The 22603-nt window shown below is 42.6% G+C and overlaps 1 protein-coding gene across 2 annotated transcripts in view; it reads left to right on the top strand.

The window, feature by feature from the left end:
* Positions 1-22603, top strand: part of XDH (xanthine dehydrogenase) — a 108843-nt gene that overhangs the window by 67452 nt on the left and 18788 nt on the right. For both annotated transcript variants that reach the window (XM_058801012.1, XM_058801010.1), the window contains 17 exons: positions 1740-1836; positions 2984-3092; positions 4550-4676; positions 5447-5508; positions 6220-6288; positions 7057-7125; positions 7584-7670; positions 10367-10508; positions 11083-11175; positions 12118-12269; positions 13067-13160; positions 13957-14066; positions 16712-16896; positions 17897-18065; positions 18476-18565; positions 19629-19798; positions 22184-22307. In XM_058801012.1, the coding sequence (XP_058656995.1) occupies positions 1799-1836; positions 2984-3092; positions 4550-4676; positions 5447-5508; positions 6220-6288; positions 7057-7125; positions 7584-7670; positions 10367-10508; positions 11083-11175; positions 12118-12269; positions 13067-13160; positions 13957-14066; positions 16712-16896; positions 17897-18065; positions 18476-18565; positions 19629-19798; positions 22184-22307 (1890 nt within the window). In that variant the 5' untranslated portion in view covers positions 1740-1798. The remainder of the gene's footprint in view (positions 1-1739; positions 1837-2983; positions 3093-4549; positions 4677-5446; positions 5509-6219; positions 6289-7056; positions 7126-7583; positions 7671-10366; positions 10509-11082; positions 11176-12117; positions 12270-13066; positions 13161-13956; positions 14067-16711; positions 16897-17896; positions 18066-18475; positions 18566-19628; positions 19799-22183; positions 22308-22603) is intronic.

Below are 22603 nucleotides of genomic sequence, written 5' to 3'. Positions count from 1 at the left end.
GTGCCATGGGTGTGTTTACCTGAGCAGATGCAAGCAGTCACGTTTCACCCCTGCTTGAAACTGGTCACCATGTGAGTCACAGCAGCTGCAGGAGCCGAGTAGCTATTACTGTCATGATCAGGCTCTGCTCCCACAGGTAGTGTCATTCCATGTTCTCTGAGTTTTTGCCTGGCCAGCTGGGTGTGTACACCTGCCAAACTGTTCACAGCTGTGTTGGTGTATCCATGCCATGCTGCTGTGTTCCATTTGTCTGGGAGCTGAAGGAGGGAAGTACAGGGACATGACTCACACCCCTCTTGGAGGTTCCCAGCAGAACTATCAGCAGCTCAGTTTATCTGAGTATACCATAGATGGATAAAGGTCAGGAGGAAATATAAGTGGTGTTACTCTTGTGCCTAGGTGTGCCTGTCTTACTGCCAGAACTTTTATGTCTAAGCTTGTAGATAACTAATGCAAATAGCTTTGTAAAGAGAGAATCTGAGCCCTTCAAAACCTGCTGATCTTCTACATGAGCGTTCTTGTTAGGGTCAGACAACACTTTGAGAAACATGTTTTACTGAGGCAAGTTAGCACTATTGTCAAGAGAAACATTGGATGGCATGGGAAAGCTGTATTTCTGTTCAAGCAGGCACGTGGTTCTATGCAAAGCAATGGTGGTTTTAAGGACATGGTTTAATTGTGGATTTGGCAGCCTTAGGTTTGCATCAAAGACATGGTTTTGTGGTGAACTTGGCAGCATTATGTTTATGGTTGGGCTTCATGATCTTAAAGATCTTTTCCAACCTAAATGATTCTATGATTCTCTAGAAACAGTCAGTGCCACACTGTTTGCAGTGAAGTCAAGATTGAGTTCCCTCCATCACAGTGTCTGTTGCTTTTCCAAAGGCTCTGTGATACAGGGAAAGGCACTGATGATCTCAACTCAGCGTCCATTGCCAAAGAAATAGCTGATTTTTACCCCACCAGAAGTCTCTCAACATTGGCCAATTCTCTTTGCAATAAATAAGTGTCTAATTAACTTCTAACGAGCTCCCCGGTGTCTGGGCAGGGGTTCTGTGCATCTCCATGAGTTCTGGCTCTCAGTGTCTCCTTCCTACGATGCTATGGGACCCAGGCTCCTGGGGGAGTGTGCATGGCTGGTTTTGTCCCTATCAATTGGCAAGCCATCAGAAATGGGGTGGCCAGACCGTGACTTTGGAGATGCAGGTAGTTTGTGAGCAGTTCAAGTGCAGCTCCCAGCCAGTGCTGAACTGTGTAACTTGTAGCCCTGAGTGGCTGCCCTTCCTGGCAGCCTTCTGGGTGGTAGGAGTCACCAGGTGCAGGGAGAAGTCCGGCCCCACCACTGAGAGGCTGAGAGGTGCTAAAGGAGGATGTCACTGTGTGGCTCATGGATGTGGCTGCGTGCCTGAACAGCTCCTGCTCAGCAATTACCACTGCTTTATCTCCCTTGTGTCATTTCCTTTTCTGACTCATGGAAAGTGGGAACTGTTGCAGTTGAGGATATTTTTTGTTTGTTTGTTTCTGAGAGTGTTGGAGTGTGGGCTGTGGCCTTATGAGGGGTTTGGGTGTTGATCTCAATAGTCACATGCCAGCTTTTGAAACTTTGCTTGTGTTAAATTATTTAGCAGAAGAAAGGAGTGATTTGCTTCCAGCAGGAACTTGTTCCTCAGCCTTGATTGATGACTTGAGCAAGTTTGTGCCAACTCTTTTCGTGTTTTCCCTAATTCCTGTTCTCTCAGTGGGCCTGTGTGGAACCAAACTAGGCTGTGGAGAAGGTGGATGTGGTGCTTGCACTGTTATGATATCCAAATATGATCCCTTCCGGAAGAAAATCCTGTATCCTTTGCAATCTGAACTCTGCAACAGAGAAATAAAATGGGGACAGATCCAGGTTCCTGACATACCAGATATGGTACTACTTAAAAAAAAAAAGTTATATAATGAATGTTTCTGCCAAAACATCATTTTTCACTTTCAGAACATAAGCTCAGAAGGCTGAGATAAGAAAGTATTTTTTTAAAGCATTGCACGGTGTTTATAAGGAAATATTTCTTTGTGCCCTGCAATATCTGCACTGACTCTAATGTTAACTTTGTCCTGCAGCAAACCATATAATGATTATTGTGATAAAATCTTTATTGTTATTTTATTATGACAATCTCATTTCTGTATGCCAGCAGATATTAACTTTTTTTCTCTACTTGTACTGCAACTTTCATAATTATTTCCTGAGACAAAATTTCCTCCTCTTCTCACTTTAATTAATTGAAAGGGGAAACAATGGAATAAAAACCAAGGGAAATTCAAAGAGAGGATGAGACAGAGACAGGCCTCAGTTTAGTTTTACTGTGGGGATTAGAAAGCACTGAAATCTTTAAGATATGTGGAATAAGGCTTGGAGGTACTGTAACTTGGATCGTCTGAGTGGTTCTGCTTAATAGCATGACCATGAACTAGATTATCTTTAGGGTCATTATTCTGTCTTGATAGAAATGAGATAAAATAGCTAGTTCTTATAGGAGTTTTGGCAACATTAATCTCTTTTACCCTCAGTCTAGACTTTTTCCCCATGTGTGCCATCTAGAAACAGCTTTCTAGCTAAAAGAAAAAAAAAAACCCAACAAAACTCCAGTCTCTTATGTAACTTGGTAAGTGTCCAGCTGCACAACATCTTGGTATTTGAAGTCTGCCCCTGTAAATTACTTATGTGGGTTATGTGCAACAAGAAGGTTTAAAGTTGCTGTATCTAGGTGAAATCCTATGGTGTATACCTGGATCAAACTGGAAGAGAAATTTATTAGAATTTTGGATTACTGGGTGCTGCTGTAGGACTTGATTTGTAATTAATTGTTGTATCACATCTACTTAAATGCTCCTGTTGTGTTCACTGCTGTATCTTCTGAGTACTCTTCACTTCTCCTGTTCCATTTTTCCTTTGCTGGGCAGAGCTGTCAAATGAAATGACCTTAATGTAGTGTTTTAGCCACCATACTGCCAATGCTTGTCTCTTCCCTGTCTGTGCCCTGCATCATGTGGCTGTAACTACTGTTGAAGGCATAGGGAACACCAAATCCAGGCTGCACCCAGCCCAGGTAAGCTATTAATACTGGGAACTTAAAAACCTTCTATGCATATCTTCTTGTGCTACTTAAACCTGTTCCAGGACACTGGGACCTCCACTAAAGCCATGGGGCTGTCTCTCCACGTGAGCAATCCATACTTGCAGGAATGGCTGAGTGACAGAACCAAACTCCTGAGACAATTCTAGGGTTCTGTTCTGCCCCAACAGGTTAACTCATCTATCCTGGCTGAATTGCCAGTGCTTTTGTCCTTGGGCTGCATTTGCATGGCTGTATTTGCTCCACATCCTGGTCTGGGAAGATTGATGTTGTGAGGAAAGCCAATCTAACGACCTGGAGCTAGGAAATATGAGAGAAGTTTGGGCTCTCCTATGGCCTTCCACAAATGACTTTGGTTTCTGATCTTGCATAGTTAGGAACCTTCCCTGCAGTAGTGAAGTAAGTTTTGGTTCAGTGATGTTTCTGGAGTCTCAAAATATTCTTGGTGAGAAGGAGTGACAGGAATGTGCATCCTTGCTCTTGTAGCAAGGTGTTACAGTGCAGCCTTGCCTCTCTTTGTCAGACCTGCTGCTTTAAGGTAAGCTGTGATTCATGTCAGCTTTCACAGGGGGTAGGACTTGTGCCAGCATCTGAGGGAGTGAACAACAAAGTGAAAAATAAGTTCAGTGTGCGTGAATCGATGGCAGCCAGTCTGGTCTTTGTCTTCTTTTCTCTCCTCCCACCTGAAGATTCTGACAGCTAAGTTTTGAAATTCAAAATCAGGTCTAGGCAGGTAACCCAAAGCTTACTAGCATGGTAAATATGAAGAATTCCTGATCTCCTTGGAATCTTCTAGTGGCCCTCAGTCACATTTTGAGTTCAAAGCCTGTGGCAGTCATATTTTCTGGAAAAATCCCTTTGCCCAGGATTCTTCTCATGGGAAGCTGAGAAGCCTCACAGAAAAAGAAAAACAATTGACTCATTTGCTTCTCCTGTGTTTTGCTGCTTTGAAATGTCTTTGGAGATTGGTTATCCAACTGGTGATTGTTTCATTAGTTTTGGATGTATTTTCACTTACTGGCCAATCACAGCCAAGCTGTGTCAAGACTCTGGAGAGAGTCACAAGTTTTCATTATTATCTTTTTACCCTTCTGTAAGTACCCTTTCTGTATTCTTTAGTATAGAAAAGCATTCTTTAATATAATACAGTATCATAAAATAATAAATTAGCCTTCTAAGAACATGAAGTCAAATTCACCATTCCTTCCTGCCCCAGGGCACCCCACAAATACAATAAAAGCCTAGGTGCAAACTTTTCAAGCTGCTCTCCTCTTTGAAGGCTGTCCCACAGATTAATTGACCAGAGAACATCTGATGATAACTCCTCTGTGATACTGGGTTTTGCTTTTAACACTAGTGTAATAGAAACAAGCACAACAATGAACTCACCTTGATATTATGGGCTAATTGTGGTTTTTACTTGATCTCAGGAGAGAATAGCCAAGAGTCATGGGTCCCAGTGTGGCTTTTGCACTCCAGGCATTGTCATGTCCATGTACACATTGCTTCGGAACAACCCCGAGCCCCACATGGAGGACATTGAAGATGCTTTCCAAGGTAATATTCCCAGCCCTGCAGGGGTGCAACCTGTTCTGCTTTATTTACATCTGCTTCACTCAGTGGGGTGGAGGTGCACCATTATTTAATGTATTTTGTTAAAAAGAGCTGGTGGCTGTGAGGCTAAGAAGTAGCTTTTTCACTTGGAGACCAGCCAGGTGCTATGGAATGAATGTCATAGTTCATAAGCAGGACCAAGTGGCCTCAGTCTGGGATTAGGAGCCTAAAAGGTGGCCTGTCCTTGAGGGGTATGAAAGTGTCCTTGTTTATTCATTGCTGTTACAACAGCCTGCAGAAGTGACAGAGAACTTGTCCTCAAGTCAAGGACCAAGACAGCAACATGCAATGATGGAGTGGGGCAGAACCCAACTGTGTAAATCCTGTGAGAGGCTGCTGTTATTGCTGAGGTTAGAGTCATCGCTGTGCTTCCAGCAGTGATCTGAGAGGAATGATGATGCAGGAGAAAGCAAACTCTGTGTAATTCAGGAAACAGACTAGTTGGTATACTGATAAGACTCACACAATTGAGATAAATGAATACTGAATAAGACAGATTGAATTTGTTCTAAATGAATTTCAGTTTAAACTTCAACAAAAAGGAATGGTAGGGTTGTTGCAAGGTTCCTAATGAAATTTTCCTCCTCCCATTTTTTTCATTAGCTGTATCAAGATTTGACAAGCTTTTATGGGAAACAATAGAATGTTTTAAAAGAATATAAATTTTTAGCCCGATGACACTAAATCCTTATCCTTTTGCTCTGACAATGCAGGGAACTTGTGTCGGTGTACAGGCTACAGACCCATTCTGGAAGGATACAGGACATTTGCTAAAGTAAGTGGCTTTAGATGATGTGTTGAAGAAACCTGGAAAGCTTGCTGTTTTTCTCTCTGTTACTGAAACATGCCATGAACTGAAATAGGGAGGAAGGAAATAAATATGCTCCAACAACCCAGCTCCAACTCTTGACCTCTGTTTATGTGATTCATGTGTTAATAATTCAGATAGAGTAAACACTTTACTCTCTCCACTTCCTGGGGACACCTAAATAACATCCATCTGATGGAATCTTTCTGGATTACAAGAAATCAGACTCTGTAATTCTTTTCTGTAAGTCTCAGAAAAATTCATCCTCTCTCCTTAATACAGCTGGCAGCTGATCCTGGTGTGGACAGCCTATGAAGGTATGGTGCACTGGTAGGGACATGCTGTGGAGAAATTTGCATTTTTGAGCAGGAAAAGCTTTGGAAAGAAGTTGAAATCACCATTTCATAGCTCTTGCCCAGAATTCTTCTGCTGGTTTGGGTGAAGTATGAAGCTTTTCCACGAATTTTCTCAGGGTGGTTCCAAACCAGAACAAGAGGTTTATCAGCACAGTAGGCATGCATGACACACTGCAGGATATTGCCTTCCATTGGCAAGAGAAACACCTATGTGGTTGGCACCTTCCTTCTGCTTTGGATATTTCTCTCAAAAGGAGATCAAACCTACTTAATTTCCTTGAAATCTGCACTTTTTTTCTCAAAAAAGTTTTTGTTCCCACAGGACATGGATTGCTGTGGCAAAGTTGCCAATGGCACTGGATGTTGTCGTAGTGGGAAGGAAAATACCATGGTAAGCTGGATGTTAAGACCCATAACCTCAATTTTCAATATAGCATTGGAACGCTGATGTGTTAACACCTCTCTGGCTCTGCTGTGGTGCAGATACTCAGAAGTTCTGAGTTTTTGTTGTCTATCTCTTGGAAAATGCTGGGAATATATGTCCCAATGGCCATCATGATGTGGGATTTAACATGTTCCTTCTGAGTCTGCAAGGAGCAACCCTTCTGTCAAATAGCATGGTGACAACTTAGCAGCTTGTGGTGCACTGAAGTGATACATTTTCTGTGAAAACAGGTCTAAATTCCCCACTCTGATCTTTCCCAAACTTTGCCATCCAGTGATGAATGAAGCAATTTCCTCTCTGTTCCAAAACTGTGCAATTGAAATCTTTTGGAATATCTGGAGGGGAAAAAAGTTAATCACATTGAATGTATCAGTCTAGGTACAAAACAAATGAAGGAATGGAAAGAAGAAATTGGTGCTTAAGGTAGTGTGAGTATAAAATAAACTTAGGAAGCAGAGAATACAATGAAATTCATTACCAGAAATTTCCAAGGAATTTCTGTGGATTGGTTTTAGGAAGCATCCAGTGTTGCATGGAATAGTCCAACAATTAAGACTGCTTGGAGTCCTTTCTTTCAAGCAGTTTATTAATGAAAAATGTGATTGCAGATTTCTGAAATCTGGGGATTGATAAAAGAGGAGGACTATATTCTGTACAAGTCACAACATTCTGACTATGTTTAGAACAGCTGGAGTGTGCTTTTTTCCCCTTCAGAATGGGGGCTGCTGTGGAGGCAAGGCCAATGGTCCAGGCTGCTGCATGAATGGAAAAGAGGACAGTGTGGTAAGGTGCCTCTCAACTAGTACTTGTAGTACTTTTTCCTTTATTTCTGATGTTTTAAAGTCTTAGATCTGGCTCATTGCATGCCCAAGCCTGGTGCTTTTATTTTACCAATATCTAGGCAAAGCAATTTAGACTAATTTATATTTTATGGTCACAAGAGCCTACCTCAGAAAAGGTGTATTTGACATGATATAACATGCCAATGTGAAAGAGATGTCACTTCTGATTGACTAAAATGTATTAGTGGGTTGAGGGTTCTGACAAGACATGCAGGGGAATCAGAAAAATATGACTGGAGGACCTTAAACGCTGAATCAGGTGGCATAATTTTGCTGTGTTTGCTATGTTTTGCTCTATGAAATAGTAACAGGGATTTGAGTTGAAAGAGGAATGAGTTATGGTTACATGTGGAGAGCTTTTTCCTCAGTCATTAGCCATTTGCATTTCCTCTGTCACAGACTATGACCTCCTCCAGCCTGTTCAATTCTTCTGAGTTCCAGCCACTGGATCCCACCCAGGAGCCAATCTTCCCACCAGAGTTAATGGTAACTTCATTCAGAAAGAAATAGCAGTGATTTGTTGGCTTAGTTGTTCTGCACAAGGTTTGAGTGACTCTGTCCTGAGGAAATGGCAGGGCAAAAATGGCTGCTAAGGAATGAAAATGCATGGGCATGAATCCTTCCCTGTTTTATAAAACACAAGGTGTTTGAGCCAGGGTGGCTTAGAAGAAATTTGCAGGCCAGGTACCTGCTCCAGCAGTCTGGCTTTCTTTCTGGTTCTCACCATATGTCTCCCTGCTCTTGGGTTGCCTTCCTTCCCTGTCACTGCCTGTCCGGGGGTGGAACAGTAGCTAAAATCCAAATGTCAATTGACTAGGTCAGATGTTAACTTCTGCATCAAATACAGATATATCTGAGCTTTTCTCCCTGTGTTACCTTTACAGTGTAGGAAGAGAAGTAGCAACTTGTGGTGGTTTTGTATGAGAGGCATTCATGGAAGTGATGTCAAGTTTTTAGCTACTGGAAAGTTTGTGTGTTTTTGTAAAAAACACATGTTAAAGATGAAAGAAACTCAGGATTTTTTCCTTTCTTTTCTGGCTGATAGAGGTAACAAGGGTTGGGTGGTTTTTGCTGTGGGCCTGGACCCTTTTCCCAGGCTATTTTCCCCCTGTTGGTTTTTGGGTAGGGCAAGAGAGGCCGCAGGGCCGATGTTGGGCCTGGCTGCCATTTCTGACATCTTAGGGCTACTGAGCAGGGCCAAGCTGGACCTGCCAGCCCCTAGAGCTGCCCTGGGCCAGGCTGGCTTGGCCAAGATCCCACCACCATTAAATATTCACCCATAACCATGGGTGGGGCAGAGGAGAGCCCATCAGCCCCCCTGGCCGCAGTTCCCACCACAAACTACCAAGCCTGGCCTGGGTCAGGTAATCATCTACAAACTATTACCTCTTAACTCCAAACAAAATATTAACTCTTTCAATGCTTCAGTCCTCCCCTGAGTGAGAGAAGGAACAAAAATGCAGACAATGTAAAGGAATTCACAGAATGACCAAGTTGAAAGAGATCTTAAAGATCATGGAGTCCAACCAACAGCATGAAGACAAAGTCAATGAAGAAGCAATCCTGGATAGGAGAAATGAGGAGATACCTTTGGTTTTAGGGTGAAATCCTCTTGTAAAGATATGAAAAAAGACTCTTTTTCCCTAAAACACATAAAGGTGTAGAGATGAAAGTATTTCAATTGTAGATATCAAGCAAAGGCCTTCATACTAAAGTAAGCAAATGTTCAAGTAACTGTAATCCTATGAAAAGTTCAAACAGAGAAAGACAAAAAAGTTATAAAGATCTTGTGCCCTTAAGAAGAAAATAACTTCAGAAGTAAATAATGAGAACTTTTGCCTTTAAACAACTCATCTTCAAAACAGTACCCCATAAGTTGACATGGCCCATAAACACAAGTGTGAGAAAAACTTGTAGAAAATGAGAGGAATTTCACAATTGCAGATTTCTCCAGACAGTTGCTATTCATAGAGAGAACCACTTTTCTTGTAGAGGAGTCTCCATAACATTAACAAAAAAGACCATTTTAGAAGTAGTAAACTGACTGAAATTTTAGGTTTTGTTTCTTTACATTGTCATTGGAACAGAAAAGATTGTGGTGGGAAGAGCAGTGTCCTAAAGATATTTTATTCTAATTCCTATTACTCTTTCTTTTAGTTACTATTAATAAACTTTCCTTTATACTCTTTTAGTGTTTCAAACCTACTTTACCTTTCTCCTAATCCTACCTCACAACAAAAATTAAATGAGTACACTAATAATTAACCAAGACTAAACCTATCACACATTAATACATTAACCATAAAATCTCAAATTGACAAAGCAAAACCACTACAGAATTACAAGGTGTAGCTGAATACATATCTCAAATAGTTGTCTTTTCAAAAAACCCCCCTCACCACAGCAGGAGTAAAAGCTGGTTGGCTCACAATGACATTAAAAGTTAGGTGAGAGGAGTTCCTCTCCATGTTTCATTCCTGTCTTTTTCAAGGATCCTCCCCCTAAGCAATGTGTCCCAGCCAGGAATCTAATCCAGCGCATGACGCATTTACAGCTTCCTTCTCATTTAACAACTGAAATTCAATCATTAATTCTGCTGCTTTACCCAGCTTAAATGTGTTATGAACTACAGCATGAGTGGGTTCTCTTAGACCATAGCATGAGATAGATTCAGCTTGAGATAGGGCTCCTCTGTTTCTTCTCCAAGATGTTCTCCTGCCCAAGGGTTGATTTCATGTTTTTTTAGTCACTGGGTGAAGTAGTTAAAAGGGGAATCAGAACCTGGCCTAGCAGGTTAATTGCAGTTCATCTGTGCTAAAAACTGGCATTTTTGGATTGAGATGAGAGTGGAAAACCCGTTGAAGCAACTGGATCCACAGGCATGTGCCAAAACCTTGGTCAGATGGAGCTTGCTGGCACAGATCTTGCTAGGGAGGTATGGCAGCAGGATGCACCTGGCAGTGCCAGGAAGGGGAGAATTTCTGTCAGGATGAGAAAGACTTCCATCACATCCAGCAGAAGGATGGGGAATGGCAAACTGCCAACCACAGTGTGGCTGTCCCAGCCCCCTGTCAGTAACTTGGCTGAGATGGAGCCCGGTGTGGCGCAGGCATGGGCAGCATGTGAGCAGGGATTCTTGGCTGGATGTAGGGGCTGAGCTCTGTCTGAATTCCCTTCTGCAGACCCAGAGTAACAAACAGCAGAAGCAGATGTGTTTCAAAGGCGAGCGTGTGATGTGGATCCAGCCCACGACTCTCAATGAACTGGTGGCTCTCAAATCCCAGTACCCCAATGCCAAACTTGTTGTGGGGAACACAGAAGTGGGTAAGAGAAAGAGCTGATGCTTATCATGAACAGTTGGAAAACCTTCCATTAAGTATTTTGTGAGAACAGTGCAAATGGAAACCTCTTTCATGTCATTGCTTTAAAAAAGCTACTTATTTTCAGGTTGTGTGTAGGAATAGATTTAATCTACCTGAGAAGAAAATCTCACAGTGAATGTTTTTCTCCATTCTTTGCTGTGGCAGGTGTAAAAAATGCTATTCCAGATCTCTGAGCCTTTGTGCTATTTTGTGGAATTTTGAGGAGAGGAAAGTGACACAGCATGAAAAGTCCCTATAATCAAATTAATTCAGTTGTGAAAGTTTCATTTTGAAGGACTTTTCAGTGAGAAAATTCTCAAGACTTGAAATCTTACTGCCTTCTCACACCAAATAGAGACTTTTGAAAACATAAGTGATGAGGAGGAGAGTTCAGACATATTTAGTAAGTCTGGAGCAACTGGTTCATTAAATAATTTCTAAATGTTGTAGGGCTTATTGTATTAATTTTCCTTTCTTGAAGGACTATGTGCAGCAGTAGCCATGTCACAGGTACCAAACAGTGTCTTTTCCTTAAGGTATTGAGATGAGGTTAAAGAACTTCCTGTATCCAGTGATAATAGCACCAGCATGGATCCCTGAAATGAATGCTGTTCAGCACACTGAAACAGGTGAGCAAAAAAGAGGCAGAACACCTGTGAGGTGAGTGGGGACTCCATGGAAAAATAAAGAGGGTGTGAAGGAAAATCCCCAGATTAAAGATTGTTTTCTGTATATGTTATACCTTTCCCATTTTCCCACTGGAAATCAAGTGAGTGATGTGTAAAAAAGTGAGCTGGGCATGTTTAGCCCAGAGAAAAGGAGGTTCAGGAGTGACCTTATCACTTTCTAGAACTCCCTGAAAGGAGGGTGTAGCAAGGTGGGGGTCAGGCTCTTGTCCCAGGTAACAAGTGACAGGACAAGACTCAGACTCTGCCAGGAGATATTCAGATTGGCATCAGGAAGAATTTCTTCACTTGAAAGCATGGTCTAGCTGGGCTGCCCATGGAGGTAGTGGAGTCACCATGCCTAGAAGTGTTCAAGAAATGACTGGATGTGACTTTTGGTGCTGTGGTTTAGCTGGCGTGGTGGTATTCGGGCAGAGGCTGGACTCAGTGATCTCTGGAGGTCTTTTCCAACCTTGACAATTCTATAAATCCATTGCCTTTAGCTTTGTGATGGAAATGGGTCAACCTTGCAAATGGAAGTACCTAGGACAATTCAGTGCATGTGGCCCCATGTCTGGTAGGATATTTAAAGTGTGGAAACTGGAAAGGGTTGGAGTTCACCTCTCAAAGGACAGACTAATACCTAAAGGAGACCAATATTGTTAATAATACACTGATGCAAAAGGTGTTACTGTCATGTGGGAGACAGCACCAGCACAAGCTCTGGTTTAAAGGTGAATTTTATTCTGAAGATGTGATGTTTACATGCAATGCATTCTAAATAGCCTGGTGTAGCTGAAGGTCTAATTGAACTCAGTGGCATCTGAGCTTTGCAGACACAGTAATTCCTTGTGTATACCTCAAAATTTTGGAAAACAATGTTTCTTTTCCTTTGTTTGTTTACAGGGATCACCATCGGCGCTGCCTGTACCCTGAAGTCAGTAGAGGAGGTGATGAGGAAGGCAGTGGCAGACCTTCCTCCCTACAAAACAGAGATTTTCCAGGCTGTCCTGGAGCAGCTGCGCTGGTTTGCGGGGCCTCAGATCAGGAATGTTGCTGTAAGTGACTCAGGAGCGCCAGGGGCTGGAGCTGGAAGCTCAGTCTGAGGAGCTTCCCTGCCTCAAGCAGCGTTGGTGGGCCCTGAGCATCTCACAGGAGAGCGTTTGCGAACCTTGGGAAAGAAACCAGCACACAAAACTCAACCCCAGGAAGTGCTGGGGTCTCAGCTGGTGTCTGCTGCACTGGTGTCACACATGGAAACATGGCAGTTCTCCAGCTCTTCCATTGCTGTTATCACCAAGTGGGGCAACTGTAGTGAGATTTGACTAATTGAACCAAAAAAGGTATTTAGAGTGCTGGATGAGCTTCAAAGAAGCAGGTGTGTATATATAGCCATGACAACTAGGGCAGTCATAGAGTTAATGTATCAGAGCTGGCAAATTTTCATCTAGTTTTAAAGGGAAGGTGTGTTCAAACTCTATGTCCTCTGAGAAAAAAATATCAAGCAAGCAGCTAAACCAGCCTACCAAACAAGAACTTTTGTTCCACAAGACACTGGGCCATGCATTTGTTTTGCAGCCAAACCCCTTGGGTCCTAAAAATACCCTTTTTAGTTTCATGGATCCTCCCTTAATAGCAGGTACAGTGATTGCACAACCATGCCAAAATTCATATGAGGTTTAAGCATAAGGTAGTCTTGATGCATTACCAAAACACTATTGTAAATCTGTTTCAGGCAAATATTAATATTGTCTGAGACAGCATATGATTTTGTGGGGCTTAGGTTTTCTCAAATAATTAAAGGCCAAAAATTGCTTAGAATTTTAATACTTGTGATGCATTATTTTCACTCTAGGCTATTGGTGGGAACATAATGACAGCAAGCCCAATTTCTGACTTAAATCCTGTGTTAATGGCAAGTGGAAGCAAACTGACTTTGGTATCAAAAGGTAAGTTAATTACATTTCCCTGTGGCACTGAGGGGACTGGGATAGTCAGCAGCCCTCTGCCATGGGTTGATAGGTCAGGCCAGAACTTGAAAGTGGAAATTAACATTACTAATCTGAGTCTTCTGTGTTTTCAGACTTTTTGAGGTTAAAGTCCTAAAGCTAGACCTAAGGTTGGCTTCCTAAAGAATTTTGAACTTCTGTGCCAGATGGAATCTCTGGTACTGTGTATATACTTACAGACACATCCTTGTGAAGAGCTGGTTGAAGATGTGTACTAATGAAAAACAATAGGCATTAAATAGTTTCTGTCACTATCGTACTTTAATCCTTCTGGCTTATTCAGATAAAGACTGAAATGTGGGGATTTTTTTCCTAAGAAGAAAGCCAAGCATCTCAGGGTTTTTTTTCCTTAGGAATTTTTTTAAAATATATCCTTGAAGTAACTGGACTGTCCAGTCAGTGGACTGGGTTTGTATGCAGGCTATGGAAAGGAGAAAGAGGAGTATTTAATTAGTATTGGAAACTGGCTCACCTGGAGGCTAAGCTTTCATTAGATAAAGAAGGAGATCTGTTTTTATCAGTTTATGTACAAAGAAAATTCAATATGTAGGCAGAAGCTGTCATAGAGTTTATAAATACCAAAATAAATCTCAGAAAGATTTTCCTGATTTGGAAAGAGAGTGGAAAAATGAAATCAGATATCATATCAAGAGTGATTTGTGTGGTTTTAAGACTTTTCCACACATAATATTGCCATTTTTCATTTATTCACCACTGCTGTCCCTTTGCTCTACAGAGGGCAAAAGGACAGTCACCATGGATGAGAAGTTTTTCACTGGCTACAGAAAGACAATAGTTAAGCCTGAAGAAATACTTCTCTCTGTTGAAATACCCTACAGCAAAAAGGTAAGCTTGTAAGAAAAAACTTCACTGTCTGTGGAGCTAAAATGCTGTTATTTAAGTGTAGTTTTCAAAGTTAGGCACCTTTCTCCACTCCCAAATGCTTTTGTAGTCCCAAGTGGACCAGGAAGCAAGTGAATTATTTGGAGAAAATTCAGCAGCACACTTTTCTTCACAAGCAAGGGGAGCAGGGCTCTGTGATAAAGTATGGTAAGCTCAAGAATTTTTCTAGCGCAAGGAAGAGAAATTTCGCTTTATCATCTGAAGCTTTTTGAGTGCATTTGGTAATGATGAGAAGTGTCAAAATGTTGTTCCCAGAGGTAGAGGTTCTGCTTGAAAAGCAGAACAGAAAAGGTTTTAGCAACTTCTGATCCACAGTTAATGTGCCAAAGATTCCTGCCTAATTTCTGTGAGCTTATATGGGAAATGAAATGGGCAAGAGCCAGTATGGATAAAAAGGGAAGTTCAGTTTCTGCATTCTTGCAAGATGTAAACCACAAGGACTGGCTATTAGGGCATTTTGGCTATGTGGGCTTCCAATGAGGCTGTAGCAGCATAAACCACAACTGATTCAGTGTCTAAGAAGTAAAACTCTGCTTTTTTCCTTTAGGGCTGAGCACATCAGACTGTAATTTTATGCTTGTGAAGGTGTTTGCCTTCTTAGGGCTTGTGGCTCCTGGTCATAAGATGCAAGGATTTGCAGTATGGTGATGCATTGTCTTTATAAATAGAAAGCACTGATTTACTTCAAGTGCCATTGTATTATGGGACAGAACAAGTAAATCCCTTGTCTATCCTCTCAATTTTTTCGATTTAACTACTAAAGGAACAAAATTATTTTGTTTATGGTGTTTTTTTCACCTATTTCTGGGCAATCCTTCTTTGGTCTTGTGATAAAAGCATCACTTTTTGCCAAAATGAGAAACATGTTTGAGGTTGCCCAATGGAAAGCACCATATTTCTCCATCCATATGGAATTGTCATTGCAATTTCACAAAACAAACAAATGTTTACAAGCAGGGGCAGTGGCTTCAGCCCTATGTAGCAGGCAGAGTTTTCTGCAACTGTGGTTTCCTCATGAATGAAAGCAGGGCTGTTTCAGCACACAGCTTGATAGTTTGGGGGTTTTTTGTGGGTGGTTTTTTTTTTTTTTTTTGGTTTATCTTTCTTTGAAACTGATGTTATGCCTTGAATTCAAGTAACTTGTCACACCAAGGGTAAAACTGGCCAAAGAACAGAAAGAATTAGCATGCTCTGTTGTTTGCCAAGAGACCCAAGCAGACACATGATGTGATGGTTCACTTACCTACACTTCAAGTGAGGAAAGGTCATGAGTGCCTTTCCTCCCACAGGACTCTGAATGAAGAAAATTAAGGTGTCCTGTGAGGACTGAAGGCAATATTGCCGTCTTGTTGCAATCCTGCTATTGGAAATCTCTTGATTATGCAGTCAGAGAGGAGGCTGCTTTTTCTCCTCTTTGAAAGCTAATTGTTTTAGCAAACAGAGTGGCAGAATGTCCTCACTGGAAGGATGCTATTGATGCTCCTCTGCTATTATCTGCTGGCTGCTGAGTAATTATTAGGATTCAGGAAATGAAGCACACCCTTCAGTTATATCTCCAGTAACAAGTGCTTGCTGCACAAAAGGGGCCTCTTGTGAAACTGTTGTCATTGTCAAGAGGAGAGAAATTGTTCTGTCTGATAATGACAGAATTGCTGTCCACTTCAGATTAGAGGTAATTAATGAAGCAGACTGCTGTGCTGTGTGGAGTCACTTGGAGAGAAGAAATTTGTCAGAAAACTCTCCAGAAGGGCAGTGAAAAGGCATCAGACCTGATTCCTCTCTTAGCCTGCAGGGTGCCTGAGAGCAATTTGTCCTCACCTGCAGCACAGGCAGGTACTGAGAGGACTGAACATGCTGTGGCTCCAGGGTGTCACCACTGCATGGTGCATCCTGGTAAAGTGTAAATCTCATATTTACAGCCACTCTTCATAAGGGAGCTGCTGAGTTTTGGGCACTGCAGTTGCTGGTGTATTTACAAGAATTTCCTTGCTCTGTGGAGACCTGGATGGTAACTGAGAATTCTGTTTCCTGTAACAGATTAAATTTTCTTTTATTAATTGTTCTGGTCTACTGAATAGACTGAATTATTAATACTGAATTATTCTGGTCTACTCTAGAACTGAGAGACATTTGTGATGACTGATTTCAACACTTGCAGATTTCAAAGACTTCTGAAGGGAAGAGGTTTAGGACATGGATTTTACTGATCAGACTTTCCAGCTTAGCAGCCTGTGAGGAAGAAAAACTTGTTGAGAAACTGTAATTTTGTTTATGCACAAACAATCTGTCTTGGTTCTTCCTCTTGAAATATGGAAAAATGTGACAGGCACAAGCAGATCTCTGTCAAATCTTGTTTCCCACACAGTCCTAGGCTTGGTAACATCCACTGAACTGATAGATTAGAAATTAATCACTGAATTATGTGAAAATAAACAGCACTGCCTGAACAAACATGTCCTGCTTTGTCCTGCACAATGAATCAACCAGAGCCTGGAGTAGCTCATGCACTTAGAGATAGGTAAACAGCTTGTCCACATTTTCACTCCATGCCAAGGTAGAGGATAAAGAAATATTTTCCTGTTTTTCAGGGTGAATACTTCTCAGCTTTCAAGCAGGCTTCCCGTCGTGAGGATGACATTGCTATTGTGACCTGTGGGCTGAGAGTCCTCTTCCAAGATGGCACAAGCAGAGTGCAGGAGATAAAACTAAGCTATGGAGGAATGGCTCCTACTACTGTCCTGGCACTAAAAACTTGCAAGGAGCTCACTGGCAGGTAGGAATTTTTCCTGTGGTAAAGGTTGTCTCACGGAACAGTAGGGATTTTTACAGGAGCAGTTTAAATATTGAAAACATCCAAAATGCTCTCTAAAAGTACATCAGAAGAGAAAGGGGAAGAAGTATAATAATGCTTCTGCAGCAGTGTGTTTTGTGTAATGCCTTGCTTACTCCAGTATGCCTTACCCTGAAAGATCCATGCCATTCCCTCATTCAGAGAGACATTTTCTTTCCAAATTCACTCATCAGTTGAAGTGGACAGCAGCTAGATGTATTCATGACCTACAAAACTGGGTTCATTTCAAATTGGATGGAAAAATCAGGGTTTTTATCATGCAATAGCTTTGCCATATCTTTAGGGAAGGTAATATGAGCCCAAGATGACAGCAAAGCTCACACATGTGCTATTAACAGATAAAACTGCTAGCTGTTGCTTGACACCTCACGGTAACAGCACAAAGCTGTGTCAGGGCATGTTTAGGTTGGATATCAGGGGAAAAGTTTCTTCACCCAGAGGGTGGTTGGGCACTGGAGCAGGCTCCCCAGGGCAGTGGTCACAGCACCAAGCCTGACAGAGTTGAAGAAGCATTTGGACAATGCTCTCAGGCACTTGGTGTGACCCTTGGGCTGTTCTGTGCAAAGCCAGGAGCTGGACTGGATGATCCAGTCTCAAGCTGCACCAAGGGAGATACAGTCTAGAATTAAGGAGGAAGTTTTTCACAGAAAGAGTGGTCAAAAACTGAAATCATCTACCCAGGGAGGTGGTGGAGTCACCATCCCTTGATGTGTTTAAGGGAAGACTGGATGTGGCACTTAGTGCCATGATCTAGTTGAAGTGTTAGAACATGGGTTGGACTCGATGATCTTAAAGGTCTCTTCCAACCTAAAAATTCTGTGATTCTGTGATCCTGATGGGCCCCTTCCAGTTCAATATATACAGAAGAGTTAGCCTGCCCTGGTGAATTTAGGTCTGACAAGGTCTCTGTGTCCCCTTGCAGAGACTGGAATGAGAAGCTGCTGCAGGATGCCTGTCGCCTGCTGTCGGCTGAGATGGATCTGTCTCCCTCAGCTCCTGGGGGCATGGTGGATTTCCGACGCACACTCACCCTCAGCTTCTTCTTCAAGTTCTACCTGACAGTCCTTCAGAAGCTGAGCAAGAGTGGCACTGTGAGTGCTCCTTGGCAAGGAGAAACTCTTTGTATTGCCTTGGTGGGGGAGGCACGGGGAGAGTTCAGATTTGAGCAGAGTCCCACCTGATAACAAAACCCATGCTGCAATAGCTGCCAGGGCTGCCCTAATGCTTGCATAACAGTGAGTTGTGTGTCTTCCCACTTGCTTCCTTGTGGCTCTGTGGTTCACAGGATGATTCCTGGGCTTCTCCCATTTGCTGCATTACAAGTGGTCTTGTGGCTCTGTGGTTGTTCTTGGCACAGAGCCTGAGCCTCACTCACCTTTAACTCAGTAGATTATGGATTACCTTAAGTGGGAGATGGAGAATGGAAAGTATCCTGAGCCACTAGGGGATGTGAGAAAGGAGTTGGAAGGGAAGGTGATTTTCTTTAATATGTCTCTGGCAGAAAACTATGTGTGAGCCTATCCCTTCAAACTACATCAGTGCTACAGAGCTGTTTCACAAAGATCCCATTGCAAATGCCCAGCTCTTCCAAGTAAGTAGCAGCTTTCCCAAGTAAGTAGCAGTGTCAGCATGACATAAATGCAGGCTTTTCTGTAGCTCAAACTGTACTTCTTATCTTCTTGTCTCCCTAAGTATGGTCATCACATAAACTTCGATAATGCCATGCATGTAGCTTGTATTTGGGTCTCAATCCTTTTTTCATTTTTGGATGCTATTCTTTCCTATTATTGCCCAAGAGAGCCCAAGCTTTCTCTGTTGCTGAGGCCTCTATAAAAATTGCTTTTCTTTCTGTACCCAGCTCTATATCCAAACTGAAATTCCCCTTTTGTTTTCCCCAGTTACAGCCAGCCTTTCTTGGCATCCCTCAGGCTTCACACTCGTGTATCTTCTTTCTTATTTCTCTGTTAGTGACCCAATCACTTCAGCTTTGAGAGTAGCATCCAGTTTCAGAACTTGAGCTTTCTTATGCAAGATGTGAAATCAAACCCTTCCCTTCCCATAGCAATTTCAAAACCCAAACTACTTTCACTTCATTCCCTACAGCTCCCCTCTGTGTAGCCACACCCTGTGGCACCTTGTTTACCTTCCTTTCACACAGGACTGAGCCCCCATCTCATTCCCCATTCACTAGAATGTCCCACAGTGCTCTTTGCTCTTCCATCAATGCTTCCATCCCCTTCCACCCTAGCCAGCAGCAGTCAGCCACATGTTTTACTGCAGGAAGTGCCCAAGGGGCAGGCAGTGGAAGATATGGTGGGCAGGCCTCTTATTTCTCATTTCTTTCTTATTTCTCTGTTAGTGACCCATTCTCTTCAGTTTTGAGAGTAGAATCCAGTTTCAGAACTTGAGCTTTCTTATGCAAAATGTGAAATTAAACCCTTCCCATAGCAATTTGAAAACCCAAACTACTTTCACTTCATTCCCTATAGCTCCCCTCTGTGTAGCCACACCCTGTGGCACCTTGTTTACCTTCCTTTCACACAGGACTGAGCCCTCATTCACTAGAATGTCCCACAGTGCTCTTTGCCCTCCCATCAATGCTTCCATCCCCTTCCACCCAAGCCAGCAGCAGTCAGCCATGTGTTTTACTCCAGGAAGTGCCCAAGGGGCAGGCAGTGGAGGACATGGTGGGCAGGCCTCTGGTGCACGTTTCAGCAGCCAAACAAGCCAGTGGAGAGGCTGTGTACTGTGATGACATCCCTCACCACGAGAACGAGCTGTACCTGACGCTGGTGACCAGCACCAAGGCCCACGCTAAGATCCTGTAAGTGCTGCTTCTCCCTTCCAAATGTTGGAAGCATCCTGTTCCTGGTGGCTTGGAAAGTATCAATCTGTCAGGGTGTGGGTGAGGGAAAGGTTTTGCTTAGGTTGGAACTCCAGTTCTTTGCACATTGTTACATGGAGGCGAGCTCTGTGTGTGTGTGACAGCTGCCTTGCAAGCTGTCAGTGGGAATGTGAGGGAACCGACACCAAACTTTGGGCTTTGCTGAAGCACAAAAGCCCTCAGCCTAGGCCAAACTTTGTGCATTTCCCATCTCTTATACTCAGGCATGCAGGATTAAAAAGGAGCAGGGTAGGAGAGCACCACAGAGGTTGGGATGTCATTTTAATCACTAACTGGAGCATGCAGCTTGAAGATTCTCCTTCTATCTGCCTGAAAAATTAGGTTGTAAGATGCAATTCTACCAGCTGTCCTGCTGGTGGGTCAGCTGTGGGCACTGGGCTTTGCCTTGCACAGTGCCTGCCTGCACTGGCTCTGATCAAGCCCTCTGCACAGAAGTCATTTGTGAATTGGCTTCAGCTGTCAGATGTAGCCCTGTTTGTGCTTGGTGGACAGGCCAGAATTTGGAAGTGCAGCTGTCTCAGAAAACATCTTGTCCATCCAGGGCATGACTGGTACCTAATTTATAACAGTAGTGAATAACCAACTCCTGAAGGCCAATCCTGGCAGGTAATGCCATCCATATTCTCATATGGATTTTAATGCTGTCATATTGCAGGACTGGCTGCCCCCACAAACCCTAATTTTGTTTATGTGGTGGTGGTTCTGCAGGCTCTCATCTGCCCTCAGCTGCATTGATGAGGGCCACTTTGTGTTCCACTGCCTTGTGTCATCCTCAACAGCCTTTCCAAGTGCTGTTCATTCCTTAGGCAATGCTTCCTGCCTAGTTAGGCTTCCTGTGCAGAGCTTTCCCATTGTGCCATGGGATGCACAGATGCAGTAATTGGCTCTCAGGTTATGAAAGAAACTGCTCTGTTCATCACAGTTAATTTTTAGGTGTTGCCATGTGCAATGCAGACACTTAAGTGTTGTTACTGCCACCAGGGCAGATGGGGAGATAGAGAAGGCATCCCATCCATGCCTGTGTCCACAACATGCAGTGTTTTCTAGAAGTTGCTGTACACAATCCCTTGCATTTATGTTGAGTGCACATATTTCAGGCTGGGAGTCTGTAGCATTCTGCAGAGGAAGTAGGAGAATACTTAATCAGGGGGCAAAAGTATCAACCTATGGTTTTGGCAGTCAAAATATTGACTCTGAAAGCTTCCACTTCATCCTAGTCAGATTTTGAGCACCAAGTGTAAATCAGACTCCAGCTGCCTCTGCATTTGTAACTAAGGGAAAGTGTTAGGGGGTTGTTTGTGAGCTACTGCTGCAGAAACATAGGAAAGAGACCTTCCTAAAGAAAAAGAGCATTTTGAGTTCCTGCTGTCTAGGGGCTCATGTGGGAAAGTTCATTCATACATTTAATGTCTTTTTCAAAAACTTTGTGGCTCACTGGGATGTATTAACAGCTGCTTTCAGGCACAGTTTATATCAAAGTTTCAGGAATCTAAACAAGTTGCTGAAAAAATTTATAGAAGTTGCAACAATTTATAGAAGGCAATAAATTATTCAGCCAGCAAAATCAAAGCCACAGTACTTCTACTCACAGCTGTTTCTCTGTAAAACCAATGTACAGAATATTGCAAAAGGATCCTGAAAGTCTTTTGTAATATATTTTTACAAAGTTCTCCATGTAAAAATTAAATTATATTGCCCTTTTTTAGTTATTTTGTCACTGAGTTTTAAATCTATATATGACTGAAGCAGACAAGCATTTTGGGTAGATACTTTTGCTGATTACCAAAGAAAGCCTTTCATGAAGGTTTCTGTCCTTTTGAGCATCACTTCTTTTGCATCCTGTTAAAAGCCCTGAAGCTTCCTTATGATTGGTCCTCAACAATTTCTCTCTGACTCACCCATGGCAGATGATACATGTCTGCACTAAAATTTCATATTTATCCATATTCTTGCCATCATGGCAGCTAAGAAGACAGTGGGGGCACAGCTTCACTAACACCGACTTGGTATCAAAGAATCTTTAGTACGTGTGGCAACTGGATCAAGTTCAGATATGTCTTGGGGAAAAGATGTAGGGCATAGTCCCAAGAAGCAGGGTGCTGATCAGTCTCACAGTCAGGATTAACATTTTCATATAGATCCCAAATTATTTTAGTCTCATATGTTATGCTGTCACAGTCTCACATGATATTCATGTGGCATAGCCAAACTCGAGGAAATCAGGCCTGAATTTGTATTGGAATCTCATAATTGCTTACACAAAGAAAAAATGAGAAATAACACTATCTCTCCTTCTTTCTTTAGTTCTATAGATGCATCTGAAGCTCAGAGTGTTCCTGGGTTTGTGTGTTTTGTCTCTGCCAAGGATGTTCCTGGCAGTAACGTCACTGGCATCGCTAATGATGAGACTGTCTTTGCTGAGGATGTGGTATGTAGCTAAAAACAGCCTTTTTCGATCATGCTGCTCGGGATGTAACATTGCTCATGCTGTCAAGTCCTCTACCTTATACAGAGTTAATTCTAACTGCACTGGGGTCAATAGAAATCTGTAAGGGCCAAGTCCCTTTGCCCTATGCCCCTCTCCTCTGTCATCTCCACAGTTCTTCTCTAAGCTGCAGCCCCCTGGGACAGGCTCACTCGCTCCAAATTTGCTTGTGATTATTCTTCCTGGGTGCTGATTTTTAATAGACTGGTCTGAACAAGCTGCATAAAAGGAATAGATAA

The sequence above is a fragment of the Ammospiza caudacuta genome, chromosome 3, assembly GCF_027887145.1.
Source record: "Ammospiza caudacuta isolate bAmmCau1 chromosome 3, bAmmCau1.pri, whole genome shotgun sequence".
Classification (NCBI taxonomy): domain Eukaryota; kingdom Metazoa; phylum Chordata; class Aves; order Passeriformes; family Passerellidae; genus Ammospiza; species Ammospiza caudacuta.
Note: the sequence above shows the minus strand (reverse complement) of the source record. Positions and strands in the feature narration are given on the sequence as shown.